At 45.1% G+C, this 27270-nt stretch overlaps 1 protein-coding gene across 3 annotated transcripts in view; it reads right to left on the bottom strand.

The window, feature by feature from the left end:
- The window catches only part of enah (ENAH actin regulator), a 618517-nt gene that overhangs the window by 286945 nt on the left and 304302 nt on the right, over window positions 1-27270 (bottom strand). For all 3 annotated transcript variants that reach the window (XM_068028274.1, XM_068028276.1, XM_068028275.1), the window contains exon 3: window positions 7950-8127. In XM_068028274.1, the coding sequence (XP_067884375.1) occupies window positions 7950-8127 (178 nt within the window). The remainder of the gene's footprint in view (window positions 1-7949; window positions 8128-27270) is intronic.

Raw genomic sequence — 27270 nt, 5'->3', positions numbered from 1 at the left:
GAAGATGTCATCGACAGTGCTATCAAGCAGCACTTATCTCAGCAACAACCTCCTCACCGATGTTCTGTGTTCTGCCAGAGTCACTTGGCTCCTGACCTCATTACATCCTTGGTACAAACATGGACAGGAGAACTGAATTCCAGCAGTGAGGATGACTGTGACTGCCCTTGACATCAAGGTAGCATTTGACTGAGTCTGGCAACAAAACCACCTGGCAACATTTAAGTCAATGGAAATCAGGGTTGGAGTCATACCGAGCACAAAGGAAGATGCTTGTGGTTGCCCCGAGGACATCATTGCAGAAGTTCCTCAGGTCAGCGAAGGCCCAACCATCTTCAGCTGCTTCATCAATGACTTTCCCTCCATAACAAGGTCAGAAGTGGGGATGTTCACTGATGACTGCACATTGTTCAGTACCATTCGCAACTCCACAGATACTGAAGCAGTCAGTGTCCACGTGCAGCAAGGCCTGGACAACATTCAGACTTGGCTGATAAGTGGCAAGTAACATTTACACCACACAAGTGTCAGGCATTGGCGATATCCAAAAGAGAGAATCTAACCATCTCCCCTTTTTTTCCAACATCATTACCATCACTAAATCCCCTGCTGTGAACACCACGGGGGTTACCATTGACTAGAAACCTAATTGGTCCAGCAATATAAACACCGTGTCTACAAGAGCAAGTCAAAGGCTGGAAATTCTGCAGCCCGTAACTCACCTCCTTACTTCCCAAAGCCTATCCACCATCTACAAGACACAAGTCGGGAGTGTGATGGATTACTCTCCACTTGCTGAATGAGTGAAGCTTCAACAACAATCAAGAGGCTTGATAAGATCCAAAACAAAGCAGCCCACTTCATTGACACCCCATTCACAACCATAAACATCACTCCCTTCGACGTCACCTTCCAAACCCATGACCTCTACCAGCTAGATGAACAAGGGCAGCAGATACATAGGAACACTACCACCTGCAAGTTCTCCTCCAAGTCACACACCATCCTGACTTGGAACTATATCACTGTTCCTTCACTGTCACTGGGTCAAAATCATGGACGCCCTTCCTAACTTTGGGTGTACCTACGCCACATGGACTGCAGCAGTTCAAGAAGACGGCTCATCACCACCTTGGCCCTGTCAGTGACGCTCACATTCTATGAACACATTTTTAAAAAAGTAAATAGTCCAAGAACCCTTAATACCAACATCTGAATACAAAAGTTGAACAATGTTTCATTAACCAGTAAAATCAGGTAAATGATAACAACATTTTTTACAATAGACATTATATCGCATTGACAGGTTTCAGTATTTCACACCAGGAAGAACTGAGACAACCACAATGGGATGAAATACAACAGACTTTAAGCAATACTTAACCTAGCTGTTAATTAGAGACGATCATATAACACAGGCTCAGCTTACAAGGGCCAAGAAGTCACTGTACAAAACTATGCATGAATATTATAAACTGACACCAATTTAATTGAGCACTTCCTGAAAGGAATGGCTCATAGGGGTGAATTAGCATCTCCATTGCAGTAGCCGAAGCTGCTAATAAGTACGTGGAACCTCCATGATGGTTTGGCGATCTCATCTCTGCTCGCTCTTTCAAACCCAGTCTGCATATTCAGTTCATTTTATGATCAATTGTTGAACAGAGTTTAGCTCCTTTTGTGGTAGTTTTCAGCTTTATGTGGCATTGTGCTGGTAAGTGATCTCAAGAGCAACTTTGTAGATAGTGAAAGCTAGAAGCGTTGGAAATCCAAAAAGACTTGAGGGGTCCAGGTACACAGATCATTAAAATGCCATGGATAGATGCAGAAAATAGCAAAAAGGCTAATAGAATGCTGGTCGATATATCTAGAGGCCTAGAATACAAGGAGTAGAAGTCATGGTTCAATTACACAAAGCCCTGATTTGACCACACCTGGAGGACTGGATTCAGTTTTGCACACCACACCTTAGGAAGGATATATTAGCCTAGGAGGGAGTGCAGCGTAGGTTTACTAGAATGATACCTGGATTCTGTGAGTTAAATTAGAAGGCGAGATTAATTACAACCCAAACTACAAGATGCACTGCAGCAACGCGCCAAGACTCCTTCAACAGCACCTTCCAAACCCACGACTTCTACCACCTAGAAGGACAAGGGCAGCAGATGCATAGGAACACCTGCAAGTTCCCCTCCAAGTCACACACTATCCTGACTTGGAACTACATTGCCGTTCCTTCACTGTTGTTGGATCAAAATCCTGGAACACCGTCCCTAACAGCACTGTGGGTGTCCTTCCACTACATGGACTGCAGCAGTTCAAGAAGGGCCAACCTTCTCAAGGGCAATTAGGGTCAGGCATAAATGCTGGCCTTGCAAGCAATGCTCACATCCAAAAACGAATACAGAAAATAAAGGGTCATATTCTCTGGAATTTAGCAGATTAAGGGGTGATTTGATCGAAGTTTTTAAAAGACATTCAGGGGAATATTTCGCTGGTTGGGATATCTAGGACTAGGGGACATTGTTTAAAAATTAGCACCAGGTCTAATAAGAACAAATACAAAAGCAAAATACTGCGGATGCTGAAAATATGAAATATAAACAGAAAAGGATAGAAATACTCAGCACGTCTGGCACCACCTGTGAATAGAGAAACAGAGTTAATGTTTCATGTTGATGAAGAAAGGCCATCAAGCTGAAGAGTTAGCACTGTTTCTCTCACCATAGATGCTGCCAGACCTGCTGAGTATTTGCAGCCTTTTCTGTTTTTCTTTCAGGAGCGAGGTCAAGGAATACTTCTACACGCAAAGGGTGGTAGAAGTTTGGAACACTTTTCCGCAAATGGCAATTGATCCTTGGTCAATTATTTATTTTAAATCTGAGATCGATAGATTTATGTTAACCAAAGGTATGAAGCGATCTGGAGTTAGGTCGCAGATCAGCCATGATCTCACAGTTTCATGGGGCTAAATAGCCTACTCCTGTTCCTATGGTGGGAAACTGTAGCTCACCGCAGTGGCCTTGGACTTATTTGGATGAGGGAAGATGAAGAAAAAAAATGCCCCATGGTTTCCACTCCTGAATATGGTTGCCTCTGCTGGAAGGTGCACGTGTGGATGTTGAATGGGGATAAGATCAATCTTAGCCAGGATTTCTCAATCCCCCAACTCCAACTGAATTACCTGCCAATCTGTATGCTCATACAAAACTACTGAAGCAAGGCAGCAGAAAAAAATGCATCAGTAGAGTAAGCAAGGGTCTCTAACACACATCTAGCCTCCATTCAACATGGTCACTGCCTCACTCCTGCATTATAGAAACATAGAAGCACAGAAAAATAGGAGTAGGCCCATTCGGCCCTTCAAGCCTGCAACGCCATTCAATATGATCATGGCTGATCATCCAAACTCAGTACCCTGTTCCCACTTTGTCCCCGTATCCCTTGATCCCTTTAGCTCTAAGAACTATATCGAACTCTTTCTTGAATATATTTAATGATTTGACCTCAACTGCGTTCCATGGTAGAGAATTCCACAGGTTCACCACTCTCTGGGTGAAGAAATCTCTCCTCATCTCAGTCCTAAATGGCTTACCCTTTATCCTTAGATGGTGACTCCTGGTCCTGGACTCCCTCACCATCGGGAACATCCTTCCTGTATCTAGTCTGTCCACTCCTGTAAGAATTTTGCAGGTTTCTATGAAATCCCCTCTCATTCTTTGAAACTCCAGCGAATACAAGCCTAATCGACCCAATCTCTCTTCATAGGTCAGTCCTGCCATCCCAGGAATCAGTCTGGTGAACCTTCGCTGCACTCCCTCCATAGCAAGAACATCCTTTCTCAGATAAGGAGACCAAAACTGAACACAATACTGTAGATGCGGTCTCACCAAGGCCTTGTAAAATTGCAGCAAGACATCCTTGCTTCTGTACTCAAATCCTCTCACTATGAAGGCCAACATACCAATTGCCTTCTTAACTGCCTGTTGCACCTGCATGCTTACTTTCAGCGACTGGTGCACAAGGACACCCAGATCTCACAGCACCTCCCCCTTTCTCAATCCATCACTGTTCAGATAATAACCCGCCTTTCTGTTTTTGCCGCCAAAGTGGATAACCTCACATTTATCCACATTATATATACTGTATCTGCCATGTATTTGCCCACTCACTCAACCTGTCCAAATCACACTGGAGCTTCTCTACATCATCCTCACAGTTCACACTCCCACCCAGCTTTGGGTGGAGTTAGGGAGTTAGGCAGCAGACTAAAAAGCAGGACCTCTCGGGTTGTAATCTCTGGATTACTCCCTGTGCCACGTGCTAGCGAGTATAGAAATAGGAGAATAGCACAGATGAATGCGTAGCTTAAGAGTTGGTGCAGGAGGGAGGGTTTTAGATTCCTGGACCACTGGGACCGTTTCTGGGGAAGGTGGGACCTGTACAAGCGGGACGGTCTACATCTGAACCAGAGGGGGACTAACATCCTTGCTGGTGGGTTTGCTAGTGCTGTTGGGTGGAGTTTAAACTAATTTGGGAGGGGGAGGGGATGCAGACTCCTAGCAGAATAGGGACACAGCTAAACACAGGAAAGCAAACAAGTCAGAGGGAATACAACGGAAGTAAGTTTCAAGGGAGTAAGAGCAGGATGGATGGCCTCTACTTTAATGCCAGGAGTATTACAGGTAAAACGGATGAGTTAAGGGCAAGGATTGACACGTGGAATTGTGATATAGTAGCCATCACGGAGACATGGTTGAGGGAGGGGCAGGATTGGCAGCTCAATATCCCAGGATATAGAATCTTCAGGCGAGACAGAGGAGGGGGCATTGCAATATTAGTTAAGGAGTCAGTTACTGCAGTAAGGAGAGATGATATCTTGGAGGGGGCATCAAATGAAGCTTTATGGGTAGAGTTTAGGAATAAAAAAAAGGGACAGCCACTTTGCTAGGTGTTTACAATAGACCCCCAGATAGTCAGCGGGAAATTGAGCAGCAAATATGTGCGCAATTTGCAGAGGTGTGTAAAAATAATAGGGTAATTATATTAGGTGATTTCAACTTTCCTAACATTAATTGGGATAGTCATTGTGTTAAGGGCTTAGATGGAGTGGAATTCTTAAAATGTATACAGGAGAACTTTTTAGCTCAATATGTAGAGGATCCAACAAGGGAGGGTGCAGTGCTGGACCTAATTCTGGGCAATGAAGCCGGACAGGTGGTTGATGTGTTGGTAGGGGAGCATTTTGGTGATAGCAACCACAACATGGTACAATTTAAGCTAGTTATGGAGAAAGAAATAGACAAGTTGCAAAAAAAGGTTTTGGATTGGGGGAGAGCGAATTTTAGTAAAATAAGGCAGGATCTGGCCAAGCTATACTGGAAAGAGTTACTTGTTGGGAAATCTACAGAACAACAGTGGGAGGTGGGGGGGCATTCAAAAAGGAAATGGGGAGGGTACAGGCCCAACATGTTCCCTTCTAGGGTAATAGGTAGGAGCAACAAGCCCAGAGAAACATGGATGACCAGAAACATTCAGGGTACGATGAGTAGGAAAAGAGAGGCTTTTAGCAAATACAAGGTGAGCAAATCAACTAAAGCATTAGTGGAGTACAGAAAGTGTAGGATGGAGCTTAAGAAAGCAATTAGGAGAGCAAAGAGGGGATATGAGAAAGCTCTGGCTGGTAAAAATAGGGAAAATCCCAAGATATTCTATAAGTATATCAATGGGAAGAGGATAACCAGGGAAAGAGTAGGACCCATTAGGGACCAAGGGGGAAATTTGTGGGTGGAGCCAGAGGACATCGGTAGGGTGTTCAATGAATACTTCACATCTGTCTTCACCCAAGAGAATGAGGAAGTAGACATGGAACTGAGAGAGAGAGACTGTGAGGTTCTTGAGCAAATTGTCATAGGGAGTGACAAGGTAGTGGAGGTTTTGGCAGGCTTGAAAGTGGACAAATCTCCAGGTCCGGACGATTTGTGTCCCAGGATGCTGTGGGAGGCGAGGGTGGAGATTGCAGGGGCTCTGACCCAAATTTTTAATTCCTCTCTGGCCACCGGGGAGGTGCCAGAGGACTGGAAAACAGGTAATGTGGTCCCACTATTTAAGAAAGGTTGTAGAGATAAGCCAGGGAACTATAGACCAGTGAGTCTCACGTCAGTGGTAGGGAAACTATTGGAGAAAATTCTGAAGGAGAGAATCTATCTCCACTTGGAGAGGCAAAATTTGATTAGGAATAGTCAGCATGGCTTTGTCAGAGGGAGGTCATGCCTAACAAATTTGATTGAATTTTTTGAGCATGTGACCAGGTGTGTAGATGAGGGTAGTGCAGTTGATGTAGTTTACATGGATTTCAGCAAAGCCTTTGACAAGGTCCCACATGGGAGACTTATCAAGAAAGCAAATGCACATGGGATACAGGGTAACTTGATAAGGTGGATTCAAAATTGGCTTAGCTGTAGGAGACAGAGAGTGATGACAGACGGCTGTTTTAGTGACTGGAAGCCAGTATCCAGTGGCATACCACAGGGATCTGTGCTGGGTCCCCTATTGTTTGTCATTTATATAAATGACATAGATGACTATGTGGGGGTAGGATCAGTAAGTTCGCGGGTGACACAAAGATTGGCCGAGTGGTTAACAGTGAGGTTGAGTGTCTTGGGTTACAGGAAGATACAGACGGGATGGTCAAATGGGCAGAAAAGTGGCAGATGGAATTTAACACTGAAAAGTGTGAGGTGATACACTTTGGAAGGAGTAATGTGACACAGAAGTATTCAATGAATGGCCTGACACTGGGAAGTTCCGAGGAACAAAGGGACCTTGGCGTGTTTGTCCATAGATCTCTGAAGGCAGAAGGGCAGGTTAATAGGGTGGTGAAAAAGGCAGATGGGACACTTGCCTTTATCAATCGAGGCATAGATTACAAAAGCAGGGAGGTCATGTTGGAGTTATATAGAACTTTGGTAAGGCCACAGCTGGAGTACTGTGTGCAATTCTGGTCGCCACATTATAGGAAGGATGTGATTGCACTGGAGGGGTTGCAGAGGCGATTCACCAGGATGTTGCCTGGGATGGAACATTTAAGCTATGAAGAGAGGTTGGATAGGCTTGGGTTGTTTTCGCTGGAGCAGAGAAGACTGAGGGGTGACCTGATCGAGGTGTACAAGATTATGAGGGGCATGGACAGGGTGGATAGGGAGCAGCTGTTCCCCTTAGTTGAAGGGTCAGTTACTAGGGGACACATGTTTAAGGTGAGGGGCAAGAGGTTTAAGGGGGATTTGAGGAAGAACTTTTTTACCCAGAGGGTGGCGACAGTCTGGAATGCAATGCCTGCGAGGGTGGTAGAGGCAAGTTGCCTCACATCCTTTAAAAAGTACCTGGATGAGCACTTGGCATGTCATAACATTCAAGGCTATGGTCCAAGAGCTGGCAAATGGGATTAGGTAGACAGGTCAGGTGTATTTAATGCATCGGAGCAGACTTGATAGGCCGAAGGGCCTCTTCTGCACTGTATTATTCTGTGATTCTGTGATTTGTGTCGTCTTCAAACTTGGATATATTACATTTAATTCCCTCATCTGCATCATTAATATATATTCTGAATAGCTGGGGTCCTAGCACTGATCCCTGCGGTACCCCACAAGTCACTGCCTGCCACTTGGAAAAAGACACGTTTATTCCTACTCTTTGTTTCCTGTCTGCCAGCCAGTTCTCTATCCATGTTAGTACCTTACCCCCAATCCCATGTGCTTTAATTTTGCATGCTAATCTCTTATGTGGGACCTTATCGAAAGCCTTCTTTCAGTCCAAATACACCACATCCACTGGTTCTCCCTTATCTATTCTACTAGTTACATCCTCTTAACCTTAAATGATTCCGATTCATTAACAAAGTAAATTTTAGAAACTACAATCATTTATATCAAGATTTGCAACAGATGTACCTGAATCCTGGGAATTTAGCACTTCCAAGGCATGCATCATGGCACTTGCGAACACATTGGCATCTTCTTTGCTGCCAAAGTTCAGACCGTATACCTGCCTGGCATCTCGCCACTGATGAAAGGTCTGTGTGGCCTGGTTGTACTTCAGCCCTTTCGGAATGGCACAGTTTATCACCACCTGCAAATAAAATAGTGTCTAACTTTAAAAAAAAGTTGAAAGCAAACTCTGGAGCTACCCCCATTGGAGGTCGAGGTGGGAGTATATAGTAGCGGGACAAAGAAGTCATGCAAGTGATGCCACCCTTATACCTGAGCACCAGATATTTTAATAGGATTCCTCCCATCTGAAGTATAAAAAAATGCAAGCTATACACTGGAGTTTATCTAGAAACACCTTTTTGTGTGAAGTTAAATGAACGATCAGGAGGGACCTTAGTTATACCCACTAAGTTTTGTGAAACTGCAGATTTTCATCTGCAACATACATTGGCTGACGAATTGCAATTTCTACATAATTATAAACTAACTATAAACCTTGCTTAATCAAGGTATTTCCAGCCAGAATATATTTTGCTGTGTGTCTACTGTTCTGATTATAAAGGGTTTTCAGATTATATTTTGTAATTATGAATTGTAGATTTTGTTTTGGAGCATAACAGTTGCCCATGACAATTATAACAAATTACACAGCTTTCAAAGACTTAGAGTAATGAAGCAAATGGACTAAGAAAAGGCAGATACATTTTAATATAAATAGATTGCAAAAATGGAGACAAAGAAGTCTATAAACCATAGAACACAAAATAGAGGGTGAAGATTCAAAGTCAACAAGTTATGCGTGAGACCACAGGCATGAAGAAATGTTACTCCTTCACCCACCAATACAGAATAAGCACACAATAGGTCTGATGAACACATTCAGAAAGGACTGTATAAACTGTTTTGAATGCAATTGGAAGGATTGGTGGAAATTATTAAATGCGTCAAACCCACCTGCTTTCTTTCTGCAATGGTATTAGGATGTGAAGGTAGTACTGGAGGGCAACTGGCCATGGATAAATAGTAAAGATGGGAGACTGATTAGATTAGGGAGTTTACTTCGATTATCTTTCGGAACCAGGGAGTATTTATGCAGAACATTTTCCCAGGAGGTTAAATAGATAGAGTAAACTGTACAAGGTTGCTCGAGCAGGCTTGCTGGACTAAATGAACTTTTATTTGTTCTATGCTTAGTTATGCTCTTATTTTAGGACTAAAGAAAACAAAGCCATTTAAAATTCTTTTTCACAAACAGAACATACCCAAGGCCCTCTAAAAAAAACTAAGCCAAAGGAAGTATCTTGAAAAAAAGGTCATTTGGTGACATTATGATGTGAAATACATCAAGAACTAGCATCAACACATGCAACATCCATTGACCAGAAACTGAACTGGAGTAGCCATTTAAATACCATGGCTACAAGAGCAGGTCAGAGGCTAGGAATCCTGCGGCGAGTACCTTGTGACTCCCCAAAGCCTGTCCACCAAGGCACAAGTCAGGAGTGTGATGGAATACTCTCCAATTGCCTGGATGGGTGCAGCTCCAACAACACTCAAGAAGCTCGACACCATTCAGGACAACGCAACCCACTTGATTGGCACCCCATCCACCACCTTCAACATTCACTCCCTCCACCATCGACGCACAGTGGTAGCAGTGTGTACCATCTACAAGATGCACTGCATCAACGCACCAAGGCTTCTTAGACAGCACCTTCCAAACCTGCGACCTCTACCAACTAGAAGGACAAGGGCAACAAATGCATGGGAACACCATCACCTGCAAGTTCCCCTCCAAGTCACACACCATCCTGACTTGGAACTATATCACCGTTCCTTCACTGTCGCTGGGTCAAAATCCTGAAACTCCCTTCCTAACAGCACAGTGGGTGTACATACCCCACATGGACTGCAGCGGTTCAAGAAGGCAGCTCACCACCACCTTATCAAGGGCAATTACGGATGGACAGTAAATGCTGGCCTAGCCAGCAACGCCCACATCCCATGAATGAATAAAAAAACCTAGCAAAAACTCACACCACCTTACAAAGCTGACAGCTCAAAAACAGGCAAGTGAAGATTTAAAGGGGAAGCAGTGACATAGTGGCAATGTCACTCAACTCGTAATCCAGAGGCACAGGTTAATGTCCTGGAAGCATGGGTTCAAATTCCACCACAGCATCTGGTGGAATTTAAATTCAATTAATTAATAAATCTAATTAATAAAAATATGGCATTGAAAGTTGGTCTCAGTTTCATGGCATCATTACTATCATTAATTGTCATAAAAACCCGTCTGGTTCACTAGTGTCCTTTAGGGAAGGAAATCTGCTGTCCTTACCTGGTCTGGCCTACAGGTGACTCCAGACCCACAGTAATGTGGTTGTTTCTTAACTGCCTTCTGAAATGGCCTAGCAAGCCACTCAGTTGCCAAGGGCAATCAGGGATGGGCAACAAATGCTGCCCTGCCAACAACGCCCACATCCGATGAAAAAATAAAAAAAAAGTTAGGCTGAGCATTGTGGGATAACTGCCAGTCATATCCAAATCCCAAGCAGGAGGTATATTCAGCATTCCATCACATTTTATTTCAGTACACAAAAGCAGAATCAACTGCAGTGCTGCTTTAAATATTAATGAAAGATGAGGGTTTCGAATGCATAAGGTTTTCATGATGTGGAGGCAACCAGCTGCGAGTATTGGGAGTATTTACAACTGTTTGCTGCACTAAGATATTTTGGGGCCTGCTGTAATTCCAGAAGTAAAAAGACAGCAGCAATAACCATAAAACCGGCAGAGGCTTCTTTGGCTGAATGGCCTCTTTCTGTGCCATAAATGACTGACATTCTATGACTCTATTCCCAATTTTATTTTACAAGTCACAGGAGTTGTCAACTAAAGACAGTTAATGCATTCAAATCAGGGAATTCACCATCACAAAAAAAAGTTGCAATTCATCTTCATGCAATTCGGGCGGCACAGTGGCGCAGTGGTTAGCACCGCAGCCTCACAGCTCCAGCGACCCGGGTTCAATTCTGGGTGCTGCCTATGTGGAGTTTGCAAGTTCTCCCTGTGTCTGCGTGGGTTTTCGCCGGGTGCTCCGGTTTCCTCCCACAGCCAAAATACTTGCAGGTTGATAGGTAAATTGGCCATTATAAATTGCCCCTAGTATAGGTAGGTGGTAGGGAAATATAGTGGGGATGTGGTAGGAATATGGGATTAGTGTAGGATTAGTATAAATGGGTAGTTAATGGTCGGCACAGACTTGGTGGGCCGAAGGGCCTGTTTCAGTGCTGAATCTCTAAATCAAATCAATTGCAAAATACTATCAAAATGCAAGGATCAGCAAACAAAAGAGGTCTCTATAATTCGCTGTTGCAGTGTTTCACTGGAACTGTAACCATTTTCCAGAACAAGTCAAATATATGAATAGGTGATTGAGACATAAATGTAGGAGGTATATTAAGAAACTTGCAGATAATATGAAAATTGGTTGTGTGGTTGATGGTGAGGAAGAAAGCTGCTGACTGCAGGAAGATATCAATGGACTGGTCAGGTGGTCAGAAAAGTGGCAAATGGAATGCAATGCAGAAAAGTGTGAAGTAATGCATTTGAGGATGATAAGCAAGAGAAGATACAATAAATGGTTGGATTCTGCTAAGTGTAGAGGAACAGAGGGGCCTTAGAGTATATGTCCATCGGTCCCTGAAGCAGCAGGACAGGTAAATAAGGTGGTCAAAGGAGACACATGCCGGATCCTTTCCTTCATTAGCCGAGGCCTAAAGTATAAAATCAGGGAGGTTATGCACGAACTGTATAAAACACTAGTTAGTTCACATAGCTCTGCTCACCACATTACAGGAAGGATGTGATTACACTCGAGAGGGTACACAGGAGATTGCCAGGAATGTAGAATTTCAGCTATGAGGAAAGATCAGTTAGGCTGGGGTTGTGTTTTTTGGAACACAGGAGGCTAAAGGAAGGATTAATTGATCTGTATAAAATTATGAGTGGCCAAAATAGTGGACAGAAAGGTTGTATTCTCTGGATTACTTCCGGTGCCACGTGCTGGTGAGTATAGGAATAGGAGGATAGAGCAGATGAACGCACAGCTGAAGAGATGGTGCAGGAGGGAGGGCTTTAGTATCCTGGATCACCAGGTCTGTTTCTGGCCAAGGTGGGACTTGTACAAGTTGGATGGGTTGCACCTGAACTGGAACGGGACATACATCCTTGCTGGGAGGTTTGCTAGTTCTGTTGGGGGGCGGTGGGGGGCAGGGGGAGATTTAAACTAATTTGGCAGGGGGATGGAATACAGAATGAAGGTACAGTAGGGAGTGATGCTTAGTCAAATATCGAAGAGAAACTGAGTCAGTCTGGAAGGCAGAGAAAATATAGACCTGTTAAGGCACAAGCGAATAGTGCAAGGCTGGATTGCATCTATTTTAATGCAAGGAGTCTTACAAGTAGATCATTGATTAATACATGGGAATATGATATTATTGCTATCACAGAGACATGGTTGAGAGAAGGGCAGGACTGGCAGCTTAATATTCCGGGGTATAGAATCTTCAGGCGTGACAGGAGAGTGTGAAAGAGGAGATGACATTGCACTATTGATCAAGGAGTCAATTACAGCAGTAAGGAGGGATGATATCTTCGAAGGTTCCTCAAATGAGGCCATATCGGTAGAACCTAAAAACAAAAAGGAGGCAATCACTTGGCTGGGAGTGTACTACAGGCTTCCAAATAGTCACGGAGAGAAGAGGAACAGATATGTAGGCAAATCTCAGACAGGTATAAAAATAATGGGGTAATTATAGTAGGGGATTTCAACTTCCCCAATATCAACTGGGATAGTCTTAGTGCAAAAGGCTTAAAGGGGACGGAATTCTTAAAATGCATACAGGAGAGCTTTTTGAGCCAGTACATAGAAAGTCCTACAAGAGAAGGGGCAGTACTGGACCGAGTCTTAGGGAATGAAGCCGGAATAGTGGTTGAAGAGCCAGTGGGGGAGCATTTCGGGGATAGTGACCATAACTCTAAGTTCACATAGCTCTGCTAGTTATGGAAAAGGACAAAGATGGACCGGAAATAAAGCTATGACTTGGGAGTAGGCCGATTTCAATATGATAAAACAGGATCTGGCCAAAGTGGACTGGGAGCAGCTACTTGTATGAAAGTCTACATCAGACCAGTGGGAGTCATTCAAAAAGGAAATAGTGAGAGTTCAGGACCAACATGTTCCCGTTAAGGCGAAGAGTAGGACCAATAAGTCCAGGGAACCCTGGATGTCAAGGGACATAGAGGATTGGATAAGGAAAAAAAGGAGGCTTATGGCAGATTCAGAGGGCTGAAAACAGTGGAGGCCCTACAGGAGTGTAGAAAGTGTGGGGGGGTTGGTACTTAAAAAAGTAATTAGGAGAGCGAAGTGGGGGCATGAAAAAACACTGGCGGGCAAGATAAAGGAAAATCCCAAGGCGTTTTATAAGTATATTAAGGGCAACAGGATAACCAGGGAAAGACTGGGCCCATTAAGGACCAAAGTGGCAATGTGTGTGTGGAGCCGGAACACATCGGTGAGGTTTTAAATGATTACTTTGCATCTGTGTTCACTATGGAGAAGCATGATGTAGTTGTAGAGATCAGGGAGGGGGACTGTGATATACCTGAACAAATTAGCATTGAAAGGGAGGAGGTATTATAGAGATTTTAGCGGGCTTAAAAGTGGATAAATCCCCAGGCCCAGATGGGATGTATCCCAGGCTGTTATGTGAGGCAAAGGAGAAGAGTGACACAAATTTTCAAATCCTCTCTGGCCACAGGAGCAGTACCAGAGGATTGGAGGACAGCGAATGTGGTACCATTATTCAAGAATGGTAGCAGGGATAAACCAGGTAATTACAGGCCAGTGAGTCCAACATCAGTGGTAAGGAAACTATTGGGAAAAATTCTGAGGAACAGGATTAATCTCCACTTGGAGAGGCAGGGATTACTCAGGGATAGTCAGCATGGCTTTGTCAGGGGGAGATCATGTCTAACAAATTTGATTGAATTTTTCAAGGCGGTGACTAGGTGCAGATGAGGGCTTAGTGGCAGGAGGCAGAGGGTGATGGTCGAGGGTTGTTTTGGCGATTGGAAGCCTGTGACCAGTGGTGTACCTCAGGGATCGGTGCTGTGACCCTTGCTGTTTGCAGTGTGCATTAATGATTTAGACGAGAATATCGGAGGTATGATCAGTAAGTTCGCAGATGTCATGAAAATTGGTGGTGTTGTAAATAGTGAGGAGGAAAGCCTTAGATTACAGGATGATATGGATGCGCTGGTAAGATGGGCAGAGCAGTGGCAAATGGAATTTAATCCTAAGAAGTGTGAGGTGATGCATTTTTGGAGGACTAACAAGGCAAGGGAATATACAATGGATGGTACGACCAGAGGAAGTACAGAGGGTCAGAGAGACCTAGATGTACTAATCCATAGATCACTGAAGGCAGCAGCACAGGTAGATAAGGTGGTTAGGAAGGCATATGGGATACTTCCCTTTATTAGCAGAGGGATAGAATATGAGAGCAGGGAGGTGACAATGGAGCTGTACAAAACGCTAGTTAGGGCACAGCTAGAGTACAGTTCTGGTTGCCACACTATAGGAAGGATGTGATTGCACTAGAGAGGGTGTAGAGGAGATTCACCAGTATGTTGGCTGGGCTGGAGCATTTCAGCGATGGAGAGACTGGATAGGCTAGGGTTGTTTTCCTTGGAACAGAGAAGGCTGAGGGGTCCTGTCCACTGGACTGTAACTGACCTCATCTCTTCTGGAGATCTTCCCTCTACTGCTTCCAATCTCATAGTCCTGCAACTCCAGACAGCCCGCTTCTGCCTCCTTCCCAAAATCCACAAACAGGACTGTCCCGGCACACCTATTGTTTCAGCCTGTTCCTGCCCCACTGAAGTTATTTCAGTTGCTCAGAAGGGAAGGGGTAAGAGGAGCAGAGCATTAGTCATTGGGGACTCCATAGTTAGGGGAACAGATAGGAGGTTTTGTGGGAACGAGAGAGACTCACGGTTGGTGTGTTGCCTCCCAGGTGCCAGGGTACGTGATGTCTCAGATCGTGTTTTTGGGATCCTCAAGGGGGAGGGGGAGCAGCCCCAAGTCGTGGTACACATAGGCACCAACGACATAGGTAGGAAGACAGATGGGGATTTAAGGCAGAAATTCAGGGAGCTAGGGTGGAAGCTTAGAGCGAGAACAAACAGAGTTGTTATCTCTGGGTTGTTGCCCGTGCCACGTGCTAGCGAAGTGAGGAATAGGGAGAGAGAGGAGTTGAACACGTGGCTGCAGGGATGGTGTAGGAGGGCGGGTTTTGGTTTCCTGGATAATTGGGGCTCTTTCTGGGGTAGGTGGGACCTCTACAAACAGGATGGTCTTCACCTGAACCAGAGGGGTACCAATATCCTGGGGGGGCGATTTGCTAGTGCTCTTCGGGGGGGTTTAAACTAATTCAGCAGGGGGATGGGAACCTAAATTGTAGTTCCAGTGTGCCGGATGTTGAGAGTAGTGAGGTCAGGGATAAGGTTATAAGGACACAAGAGGGCACTGGCAAGCAAGAGCTTGGTTTAAAATGTGTCTACTTCAACGCCAGGAGCATCCGGAATAAGGTGGGTGAGCTTGCAGCATGGGTTGGTACCTGGGATCTCGATGTTGTGGCCATTTTGGAGATATGGGTAGAGCAGGGGCAGGAATGGATGTTGCGGGTTCCGGGATTTAGATGTTTCACTAAGAACAGAGAAGATGGTAAAAGAGGGGGGGGTGTGGCATTGTTAATCAAGGAAAGTATTACAGCGGCAGAAAGGACGTTTGAGGACTCGTCTACTGAGGTAGTCTGGGCCGAGGTTAGAAACAGGAGAAGAGAGGTCACCCTGTTGGGAGTTTTCTATAGACCTCCAAATAGTTCCAGAGATGTAGAGGAAAGGATAGCAAAGATGATTCTTGACAGGAGCGAGAGTAACAGGGTAGTGGTTATAGGGGGCTTTAACTTTCCAAATATTGACTGGAAATACTATAGTTCGAGTACTTTAGATGGGTCTGTTTTTGTCCAGTGTGTGCAGGAGGGTTTTCTGACACAGTATGTAGACAGGCCAACCAGGGGCGATGCCACATTGGATTTGGTACTGGGTAATGAACCCGGCCAGGTGTTAGATTTAGAAGTTGGTGAGCACTTTGGTGATAGTGATCACAATTCGGTTAGGTTTACCTTAGCGATGGGCAGGGACAGGCATATACAGCAGGGCAAGAATTATAGCCGTGGGAAAGGAAATTATGATGCGAATAGGCAAGATTTAGGATGCGTAGGATGGGGAAGGAAACTGCAGGGGATGGGCACAATCGAAATGTGGAGCTTATCCAAGGAGCAGCTACTGCGTGTCCTTGATAAGTATGTACCTGTGAGGCAGGGAGGAAGTTGTCGAGTGAGGGAGCCGTGGTTTACTAAAGAAGTTGAAGAGCTTGTCAAGAGGAAGAAGGCGGCTTATGTTAGGATGAGACGTGAAGTCTCAGTTAGGGCGCTTGAGAGTTACAAGCTAGCCAGGAAGGATCTAAAGGGAGAGCTAAGAAGAGCAAGGAGAGGACACGAGAAGTCATTGGCAGATCGGATCAAAGAAAACCCTAAGGCTTTCTATAGGTATATCAGGAATAAAAGAATGACTAGAGATAGGTTAGGGCCAATCAAGGATAGTAGTGGGAAGTTGTGTGTGGAATCGGAGGAGATAGGGGAAGTGTTAAATGAATATTTTTCATCAGTATTTACAGTGGAGAAAGAAAATGTTGTCGAGGAGAATACTGAGATACAGGCTACTAGGCTAGATGGGATTGAGGTTCACAAGGAGGAGGTGTTAGCAATTTTGGAAAGTGTGAAAATAGATAAGTCCCCTGGGCCAGATGGGATTTATCCTAGGATTCTCTGGGAAGCCAGGGAGGAGATTGCAGAGCCTTTGTCCTTGATTTTTATGTCGTCATTGTCGACAGGAATAGTGCCGGAAGACTGGAGGATAGCAAATGTTGTCCCCTTGTTCAAGAAGGGGAGTAGAGACAGCCCTGGTAATTATAGACCTGTGAGCCTTACTTCGGTTGTGGGTAAAATGTTGGAAAAGGTTATAAGAGATAGGATTTATAATCATCTTGAAAAGAATAAGTTCATTAGCGATAGTCAGCACGGTTTTGTGAAGGGTAGGTCGTGCCTCACAAACCTTATTGAGTTTTTCGAGAAGGTGACCAAACAGGTGGATGAGGGTAAAGCCGTGGATGTGGTGTATATGGATTTCAGTAAGGCGTTTGATAAAGTTCCCCACGGTAGGCTATTGCAGAAAATACAGAAGTATGGGATTGAAGGTGAATTAGTGCTTTGGATCAGACATTGGCTAGCTGAAAGAAGACAGAGGGTGGTGGTTGATGGTAAATATTCATCCTGGAGTATAGTTTCTAGTGGTGCACCGCAAGGATCTGTTTTGGGGCCACTGCTGTTTGTCATTTTTATAAATGACCTGGATGAGGGTGTAGAAGGGTGGGTTAGTAAATTTGCAGATGACACGAAGGTCGGTGGAGTTGTGGATAGTGCCGAAGGATGTTGTAGGTTACAGAGGGACATAGATAGGCTGCAGAGCTGGGCTGAGAGATGGCAAATGGAGTTTAATGCGGAAAAGTGTGAGGTGATTCACTTCGGAAGGAGTAACAGGATTGCAGAATACTGGGCTAATGGGAAGATTCTTGGTAGTGTAGATGAGCAGAGAGATCTTGGTGTCCAGGTACATAAATCCCTGAAAGTTGCCACCCAGGTTAATAGAGCTGTTAAGAAGGCATATGGTGTGTTAGCTTTTATTAGTAGGGGGATCGAGTTTAGGAGCCACGAGGTCATGCCGCAGCTGTACAGAACTCTGGTGCGGCCGCACCTGGAGTATTGCGTGCAGTTCTGGTCACCGCATTATAGGAAGGATGTGGAAGCTTTGGAAAAGGTGCAGAGGAGATTTACTAGGATGTTGCCTGGTATGGAGGGAAGGTCTTACGAGGAAAGGCTGAGGGACTTGAGGTTGTTTTCGTTGGAGAGAAGGAGGAGGAGAGGTGACTTAATAGAGACATATAAGATAATCAGAGGGTTGGACAGGGTGGATAGTGAGAGCCTTTTTCCTCGGATGGTGATGGCAAACACGAGGGGACATAGCTTTAAGTTGAGGGGTGATAGATATAGGACAGATGTCAGAGGTAGTTTCTTTACACAGAGAGTAGTAGGGGCGTGGAACGCCCTGCCTGCAACAGTAGTAGACTCGCCAACTTTAAGGGCATTTAAGTGGTCATTGGATAGACATATGGATGAAAATGGAATAGTGTAGGTCAGATGGTTTCACAGGTCGGCGCAACATCGAGGGCTGAAGGGCCTGTACTGCGCTGTAATGTTCTTTGTTCATATTGGGCGGCACAGTGGCGCAGTGGTTAGCACCGCAGCCTCACAGCTCCAGGGACCCGGGTTCAGTTCTGAGTACTGCCTGTGCGGAGTTTGCAAGTTCTCCCTGTGACCGCGTGGGTTTTCGCCGGGTGCTCCGGTTTCCTCCAAAGACTTGCAGGTGATAGGTAAATTGGCCATTGTAAATTGCCCCTAGTGTCGGTAGGTGGTAGGGAATATGGGATTACTGTAGGGTTAGTACAAATGGGTGGTTGTCGGTCGGCACAGACTCGGTGGGCCGAAGGGCCTGTTTCAATGCTGTATCTCTAAATAAAAAAAAAATCTTGACTATATTTTCTCCCCGGTCCAGTCTCTTTCCACCTACATCAGCGACTCTTCTGACACCGTACGTCATTTTCAGAATTTACAGCTTCTTGGCCCCAACCGCCTCCTCTTCACTATGGACGTCCAATCTCTCTGCACCTCCATCCCCCACCATGACGGTTTGAGGGGTCTCCGCTTCTTCCTTGAACAGAGGCCAAACCAGTCCCCATCCACCACCACCCTCCTCCACCTGGCTGAACTTGCTCTCACATTAAACAACTTCTCCTTCAACTCCACGCACTCCCTTCAAGTCAAAGGGGTTGCTGTGGATACCCGCATGAGTCTGAGTTATGCCTATCTTTTTGTGGGATATGTCGAACATTCATTGTTCCAGTCCTACTCAGGCCCCCTCCCCCAATTCTTTCTCCAGTACATTGCTGACTGTATTGGTGCCTTTTCCTGCTCCCGCCCCGAACTGGAAAACTTTATCAACTTTGCTTCTAATTTCCACCCTTCTCTCACCTTTACATGGTCCATCTCCGACACTTCCCTTCCCTGACTTCTTTGTCTCCATCTCTCAGGATAGGCTGTCTACTAATATCCATTATAAGCCCACCAACTCCCACAACTACCTCGACTACACTTCTTCACACCCTGCCTCCTGTAAGGACTCCATTCCATTCTCCCAGTTTCTCCATCTCCGATGCATCTGCTCTGATGATGCAACCTTCCATGACAGTGCTTCTGACGTGTCTTCCTTTTTCCTCAACTGAGGAATCCCCCCAACTGTGATTGACAGGGCCCTCAACCGCGTCCGGCCCATTTCCCACACCTCTACCCTCACCCCTTCCTCTCCCTTCGCGACAGGGTTTCCCTTAGTCCTCACTTTCCACCCCACCAGCCTCCACATCCAAAGGATCATCCTCCGCCATTTCCGCCAAGTCTCGTGTGATGCCACTACCAAATGCATCTTCCCCTCCCCGTCAGCATTCCAAAGGGATTGTTCCCTCCGACGCACCTTGGTCCACTCTTCCATTACCCCCACCACCTCGTCCCCTTCCCACGGCACCTTCCCCTGCAATCGCAGAAGGTGTAATACCTGCCCATTTACCTCTTCTCTCCTCACTATCCAAGGCCCCAAACACTCCTTTCAATTTACTTGTGCTTCCTTCAACTTAGTATACTGTATTCACTGCTCACATTGTGGTCTCCTCTACATTGGGGATACCAAACGCAGACTGGGTGACCACTCTGTGGAACACCTCTGCTCAGTCTGAAAGCATGACCCCCAGCTTCCGGTTGCTGACCATTTCAACACTCCTCCCCCCACCCCACCCCCCCATGCTCTCATGCCCACATCTCTGTCCTGGAATAGCCAGAGTGTTCCAGTGAACATCAACGCAAGCTTGAGGAACAGCATCTCATTTACCGAATAGGCACACTACAGCCTGCCGGACTGAACATTGAGTTCAATTATTTCAGAGCATGATGGACCCCCCTTTTGATCTTTATTTTTAGTTATTTTTTATGTGTTTATTTTATTTTAGTCTGTTTCCACTGTGCCTAGCCACTGTTTTTTTCATGTTTGTGCTTGGGGCCAGGCAGTTCAGTTTTCTGTCAATTAACACCCTCTCTGTACTAACACTTTGTCTTTCACCACACCATTAACATTCCGTTTGCCTTTGCTCCCATGATCTTCTGGTCAGTTATTCTCTGTGACCTTGTCCTATCAACACCTTCTCTTTTGTTATCTCTTGCCCCACCCCTGCTTTATTTGCTTAAAACCTATTACATTTCTGGCTCTGTCAGTTCTGATGAAGGGTCACTTGCCTCAAACATTAACTCTGCTTCTCTCTCCACAGATGCTGACAGGCCTGCTGAGTATTTCCAGCATTCCTTGTTTTTCGCAGAATCACAGAATAATACAGTACAGAAGAGGCCCTTCGGCCCATCCAGTCTGCACCGATGCATTAAAACACCTGACCTGTCTACCTAATCCCATTTGCCAGCACTTGGTCCATAGCCTTGAATGTTACGACGTGCCAAATGCTCATCCAGGTACTTTTTAAAGGATGTGAGGCAACCTGCCTCTACCACCCTCCCAGGCAGGGCATTCCAGACCGTCACCACCCTCTGGGTAAAAAAGTTCTTCCTCAAATCCCCCTTAAACCTTCCGCCCCTCACCTTAAACTTGTGACCCCTCGTAACTGACCCTTCAATTAAGGGGAACAGCTGCTCCCTATCCACCCTGTCCATGCCCCTCATAATCTTGTACACCTCGATCAGGTCACCCCTCAGTCTTCTCTGCTCCAGTGAAAACAACCCAAGCCTATCCAACCTCTCTTCATAGCTTAAATGTTCCATCCCAGGCAACATCCTGGTGAATCGCCTCTGCACCCCCTCCAGTGCAATCACATCCTTCCTATAATGTGGCGACCAGAATTGCACACAGTACTCCAGCTGTGGCCTTACCAAAGTTCTGTATAACTCCAACATGACCTCCCTGCTTTTGTAATCTATGCCTCGATTGATGAAGGCAAGTGTCCCATATGCCTTTTTCACCACCCTATTAACCTGCCCTTCTGCCTTCAGAGATCTATGGACAAACACGCCAAGGTCCCTTTGTTCCTCGGAACTTCCCAGTGTCAGGCCATTCATTGAATACTTCTGTGTCACATTACTCCTTCCAAAGTGTATCACCTCACACTTTTCAGGGTTAAATTCCATCTGCCACTTTTCTGCCCATTTGACCATCCCGTCTATATCTTCCTGTAACCTAAGACACTCAACCTCACTGTTTACCACTCGGCCAATCTTTGTGTCATCCGCGAACTTACTGATCCTACCCCCCACATAGTCATCTATGTCGTTTATATAAATGACAAACAATAGGGGACCCAGCACAGATCCCTGTGGTACGCCACTGTGGAACGCCACTGTGGACACTGGCTTCCAGTCACGAAAACAGCCGTCTGTCATCACTCTCTGTCTCCTCCAGCTAAGCCAATTTTGAATCCACCTTATCAAGTTACCCTGTATCCCATGTGCATTTGCTTTCTTGATAAGTCTCCCATGTGGGACCTTGTCAAAGGCTTTGCTGAAATCCATGTAAACTACATCAACTGCACTACCCTCATCTACACACCTGGTCATATGCTCAAAAAATTCAATCAAATTTGTTAGGCATGACCTCCCTCTGACAAAGCCATGCTGACTATTCCTAATCAAATTTTGCCTCTCCAAGTGGAGATAGATTCTCTCCTTCAGAATTTTCTCCAATAGTTTCCCTACCACTGACGTGAGACTCACTGGTCTGTAGTTCCCTGGCTTGTCTCTACAACCTTTCTTAGATAGCTGTTCTCCAGTGCTCTGGCACCTCCCCCGTGGCCAGAGAGGAATTAAAAATTTGGGTCAGAGACCCTGCAATCTTCACCCTCGCCTCCCACAGCATCCTGGGACACAAATCGTCCGGACCTGGAGATTTGTCCACTTTTAAGCCTTCCAAAACCTTGTCACTCGCTGTGACAATTTACTCAAGAACCTCACAGTCTCTCTCATAATTTCCATTTCTACATCCTCTTTCTCTTGGGTGAATACAGATGTGAAGTTTTTATCTAAGGTTGAGGGGGGACCTGATTGAGGTATACGAAATTATGAGGGGCATAGATAGGGTAGATAGGAGGAAACTTTTTCCCTTAGCAGAGGTGTCAATAACCAGGGGGCATAGATTTAAGGTCAGGGGCAGGAGGTTTAGAGGGGATTTGAGGAAAAATCAATTTGAGGAAAGGTCGTTGGAATCTGGAATGCACTGCCTGAAGGGGTGGTAGAGGCAGGAACCCTCACAACATTTAAGAAGTATTTAGATGAGCAATTGAAACGCCATAGTATACAAGGCTACAGGCCAAGTGCTGGGAAATGTGATTAGAATAGATAGGCTTGATGGCCGGAACGGACATAGTGGGCTGAAGGGCCTGTTTCTGTGCTGTACGACTATATGACTGTTATGACCTATTGCCATTAGCTGAGAGGTCAGGAACTGACCAAAGGATTAGAGGGAAGTCGAGGAATAATTTTTTCACCCAGAAACATAGAAAATAGGAGCAGGAGTAGGCCATTCGGCCCTTCGAGCCTGCTCTGCCATTCATTACGATCATGGCTGATCAACCACCTCAGAAACCTGTTCCCGCTTTCGCCTCATACCCTTTGATCCCTTTAGACCCAAGGGCTATATCTAACTCCTTCTTGAAAACATACAATTTTTTGGCCTCAACTGCTTCGTGTGGTAGAGAATTCCACAGGCTCACCACTCTCTGGGTGAAGAAATTTCTCCTCATCTCAGTCCTGAAAGGTTTACCCCGTATCCTTAGACTATGACCCCTGGTTCTAGACTCTTCCACCATCAGGAACATCCTTCCTGCATCTACCCTGTCAAGTCCTGTTAGAATTTTATAGGTTTCTATGAGATCCTCCCTCACTCTTCTGAACTCCAGCGAATATAATCCTAACCAACTCAATCTCTCCTCATACGTCAGTCCTGCCATCGCAGGAATCAGTCTGGTAAACCTTCGCTGCACTGCCTCTATAGCAAGAACATCCTTCCTCAGATAAGGAGACCAAAACTGCACACAATATTCCAGGTGTGGCCTCACCAAGGCCCTGTGTAATTGCAGCAAGACATCCCTGCTCCTGTACTCGAATCCTCTCGCTATGAAGGCCAACATACCATTTGCCTTTTTTACTGTCTGTTGCACCTGCATGCTTACCTTCAGCGACTGGTGTACGAGAACACCCAGGTCTCACTGCATGTTCCCCTCTCTCAGTTTATTGCCGTTCAGATAATAATCTGCCTTCCTGTTTTTGCTACCAAAGTGGATAACCTCACATTTATCCACATTATACTGCATCTGCCATGCATTAGCCCACTCACTCAACTTGTTCAAATCACCCTGAAGCCTCTCTGCATCCTCCTCACAACTCACCCTCCCACCCAGTTTTGTGTCGTCTGCAAATTTGGAGATATTACATTTAGTTCCTTCATCTAAATCATTAATGTGTATTGTGAATAGCTGGAGTCCTAGCACTGATCCCTGCGGTACTCCACTAGTCACTGCCCGCCATTCAGAAAAAAGCCCATTTATCCCTACTCTGTTTCCTGTCCGTCAACCAATTTTCTATCCATCGCAATACACTACCTCCAATCCCATGTGCTTTAATTTTACATGCTAATCTCTTAGGTGGGACTTTGTCGAAAGCCTTCTGAAAGTCCAAATAAACCACATCCACTGGCTCCCCCTCATCAACTCTGCTAGTTACATCCTCGAAGAATTCTAGATTTGTCAAGCATGATTTCCCTTTTGTAAATCAATGCTGACTCTGCCTGATTCTACCACTGTTCTCTAAGTGCTCTGCTATAAAATCTTTGATGGTGGGAGTCTGGAACTGTCTGAAGGGGTGGTTGAGGCAGAAACCCACGGCACATTTAAAAACACTTGGACGTGCACTTGAGGTGCTGTAACCTACAGGGCTGCGCACCAAAGGCTGGAAGGTGGGATTAGACTGGATAGCCCATTTTCAGCTGGTATGAACAGAATGGCCTGCATGGCCTCCTTCTGTGCCGTAAATCTTTGTTTCCATACAAGATGGCCGAAAGATTGATAAAGCGGAGATACTCAAAAGGTAAGCTGCACTTAAAAGTTGGTAAGTCACCAGGACTGGATAGCATGCACCCAAGCATCCTGAGAAAAGTAAAGGTAGAAAATGCAGAGCTACTGGCCATAATCTTCCAATCCTCCTTAGATGGTGGTGCCAAAGGACTGGAGAATTGCAAATGTTCAAAAAGGGGTTTAAGCAAAAACTCAGCAACTACAGGCCACTCAGTCAGTGGTGGGAAAGATTTTAGAAATGATAACCTGGGAAAAAACTAACTGCCGCTTGAAGTGTGGATTAGTAAAGGAAAGCCAGCATGGATTTGTTTCATTTTGAACTAACTTGATAAAGTTTTTTGATGAGGTAACAGAAAGGGTTGATGAGGTTGATATGGTGTATATGGACTTCCAAAAGGCATTTGATAAAGTGTCACATAATATGCTTGTCAGCCAGGTTGAAGCCCATGGAATAAAAGGACAGTGGCAGTATAATTACAAAGTTGGCTGAGTGACAGGAAACAGAGTAGTGGTGAACGGTTGTTTTCTTGGACTGGATGAAGTTTTAGAGTGAGGCACTAAGAACATTGCTTTACTTGATCTATATTAATGACTTAGACTTGGATGTACAGGGCACAATTTTGAAATTTGCAGATGACACAAAACTTGGAAATATCATGAACAGTGAGGAGGATAGCGATAGACTTCAAAAGGACAGACAGGCTAGTGGAATGAGTAGGTATGTGGCAGATGAAATTTAACAAAGAAGTGCCAGAGGTATTTGTGCACAAATTGTTGAAGTTGCAAGGCAGGTTGAGAAAGTGGTTAAAAAGACGTATAGGATCCTGAGCTTTATAAATAGAGGCATAGAGTACAAAGGCAAGGAAGTTATGATGAACCTTTATAAAACACTGACTTGGTGTCAACTGGAGCACTGTGTCCAAGTCGTGGCACCACACTTTAGGAAAGATATGAAGGCTTTAGCAAGAGTGCAGAAAAGATTTACAAGAATGGTTCCAGGTATGAGGGACTTGGATTATGTGGATAGATTGGTGAAGCTGGGGTTGTTCAGTTTAGAAAAGTGAAGATTTAGAGAAGATTTGATAAAGGTGTTCGAAATCATGAAGGGTCTAGACAGAGTATATAAAGAGAAACTGTTCCCACTGGCAGAAGGATCAAGAACCAGACAGCACAAATTTAAAGTAGTTGGCAAAAGAACCAGAGGTGACATGAGCAAAGACTTATTTTACAGTAAAAAAAGCTGGAATGCACAGCCTGAAAAGGTAGTGAAGGCAGATGCAACTGTGGCTTTCAAAAGAGAAATGGATAAGTACCTGAAGGAAAAATAATTGAAGCGTTACGAGGAAAGGCCGGCAAGTGGCACTAGCTAAATTGCTAGAGCAGGAGCTGGCATAGACTCGATGGGGCAAATGGCGTCCTTCCATGCTGTAACCTTTCTATGATTTGACTCTACAGAACGTAGGTTCTTCTATTATATGAATTTATGTTCCACTGCACTGAAAAAAATAAGTCTCAAGTTTTAGTTTGCGTTTTTCTTTAATTATTCATGCACGGGATGTGCGTGTCGCTGGGAACGCTGCAGCATATATTGCCCGCCCCAACGTCCTATAGTCATAACGGCATAGGAGGAGGCCAATCAACCAATCAAGTCCATGGCAGCTCACTGTGTAGCACTCCAGTCAATTCCACTCCCCCGCTTGATCCCTGTAGCCCTGCAAGTTCATTTCCTTCAAGTGGCCATCCAACTTCTTTTTGAAATCATTGACTGTGCCCACCACCCTCGTGGGCAGTGAGTTCCAGGTCATCAAATATTTGATAGAGGTGTTCAAAATCATGAAGCGTCTGGACAGAGTATATAGAGAGAAACTGTTCCCATTGGCAGAAGGATCAAGAACCAGACGGCACAGATTTAAAGTAGTTGGCAAAGGTGACAAGAGCAAAAATGTTTTTTACATAGTGAGTGGTTACAAGCTGGAATGCACTGCCTGAAAGGGTGGTGGAGGCAGATGCAACTTTAGCATTCAAAAGGGAAATGGATAAGTTCCTGAAGGAACTGCAACTTCAACAATTTGTGCACAAATACCTTTGGGTCTTTCTGTTTCTGCACCCCGCCCACCGCCCACCCCGTGAAGCAACATTTCGATTTTAAAATCTCATCCCGGTTTTCAAATGCCTCCATGGCTTTGCCCCTTCCTATCTCTAATCTCCTCCAGCTCTGAGAACTCTGGACTATCCAATTCTGACCTCTTGAGCACCCCTGATTTTAATCGCTCCACCACTGGTGGCTGTGCCCTCCGCTACCAAGGCCCTAACTGGAATTTCCTCCCCAAATCTCTGCCTTTTCCTCTCTTTCCTCCTTTTAAGACATTCCTTCAAACCTACCTCTTTTTGACCACGCTTTTGGTCACCTGTTCTAATATCTCATGTGACTCAGTGCCAAATTTTGTTCAGCAACATTCCTGGAAGTGCCTTGGGATGTTTTACTACTTTAAAGGCGCTATATAAGTACCTACACCACATGGGCTGCAGTGGTTTCAGAAGGCATTTTGCGTCCATCTGCTCAAGGGCAATTAGGCTTGGCCAAGAAATGCAGGCCTTGCCAGTAATGCCTACATCCCATGAACGAATAAGACTGTTGTTGTCATAGTAGCATCATCATCATGTGTTGCCACATGATTCTCCTTTGATGGAAATAGATTGAGTGCAGATACCTGTAGGAAGATGCTGCCAAGTCATAATGAAAGAGGAGTTAGTTGAGAGAATGGACGAGCTGAAAATTGATAAAAGAAAGACTTGTGTTTATATTACACTTTTCACGACTACCAGAATGCTCCCACAAACAGCAATGTGATAATGACCATAAAA

Source organism: Heterodontus francisci, chromosome 3 (genome assembly GCF_036365525.1).
Source record: "Heterodontus francisci isolate sHetFra1 chromosome 3, sHetFra1.hap1, whole genome shotgun sequence".
Lineage (NCBI taxonomy): Eukaryota > Metazoa > Chordata > Chondrichthyes > Heterodontiformes > Heterodontidae > Heterodontus > Heterodontus francisci.
Note: the sequence above shows the minus strand (reverse complement) of the source record. Positions and strands in the feature narration are given on the sequence as shown.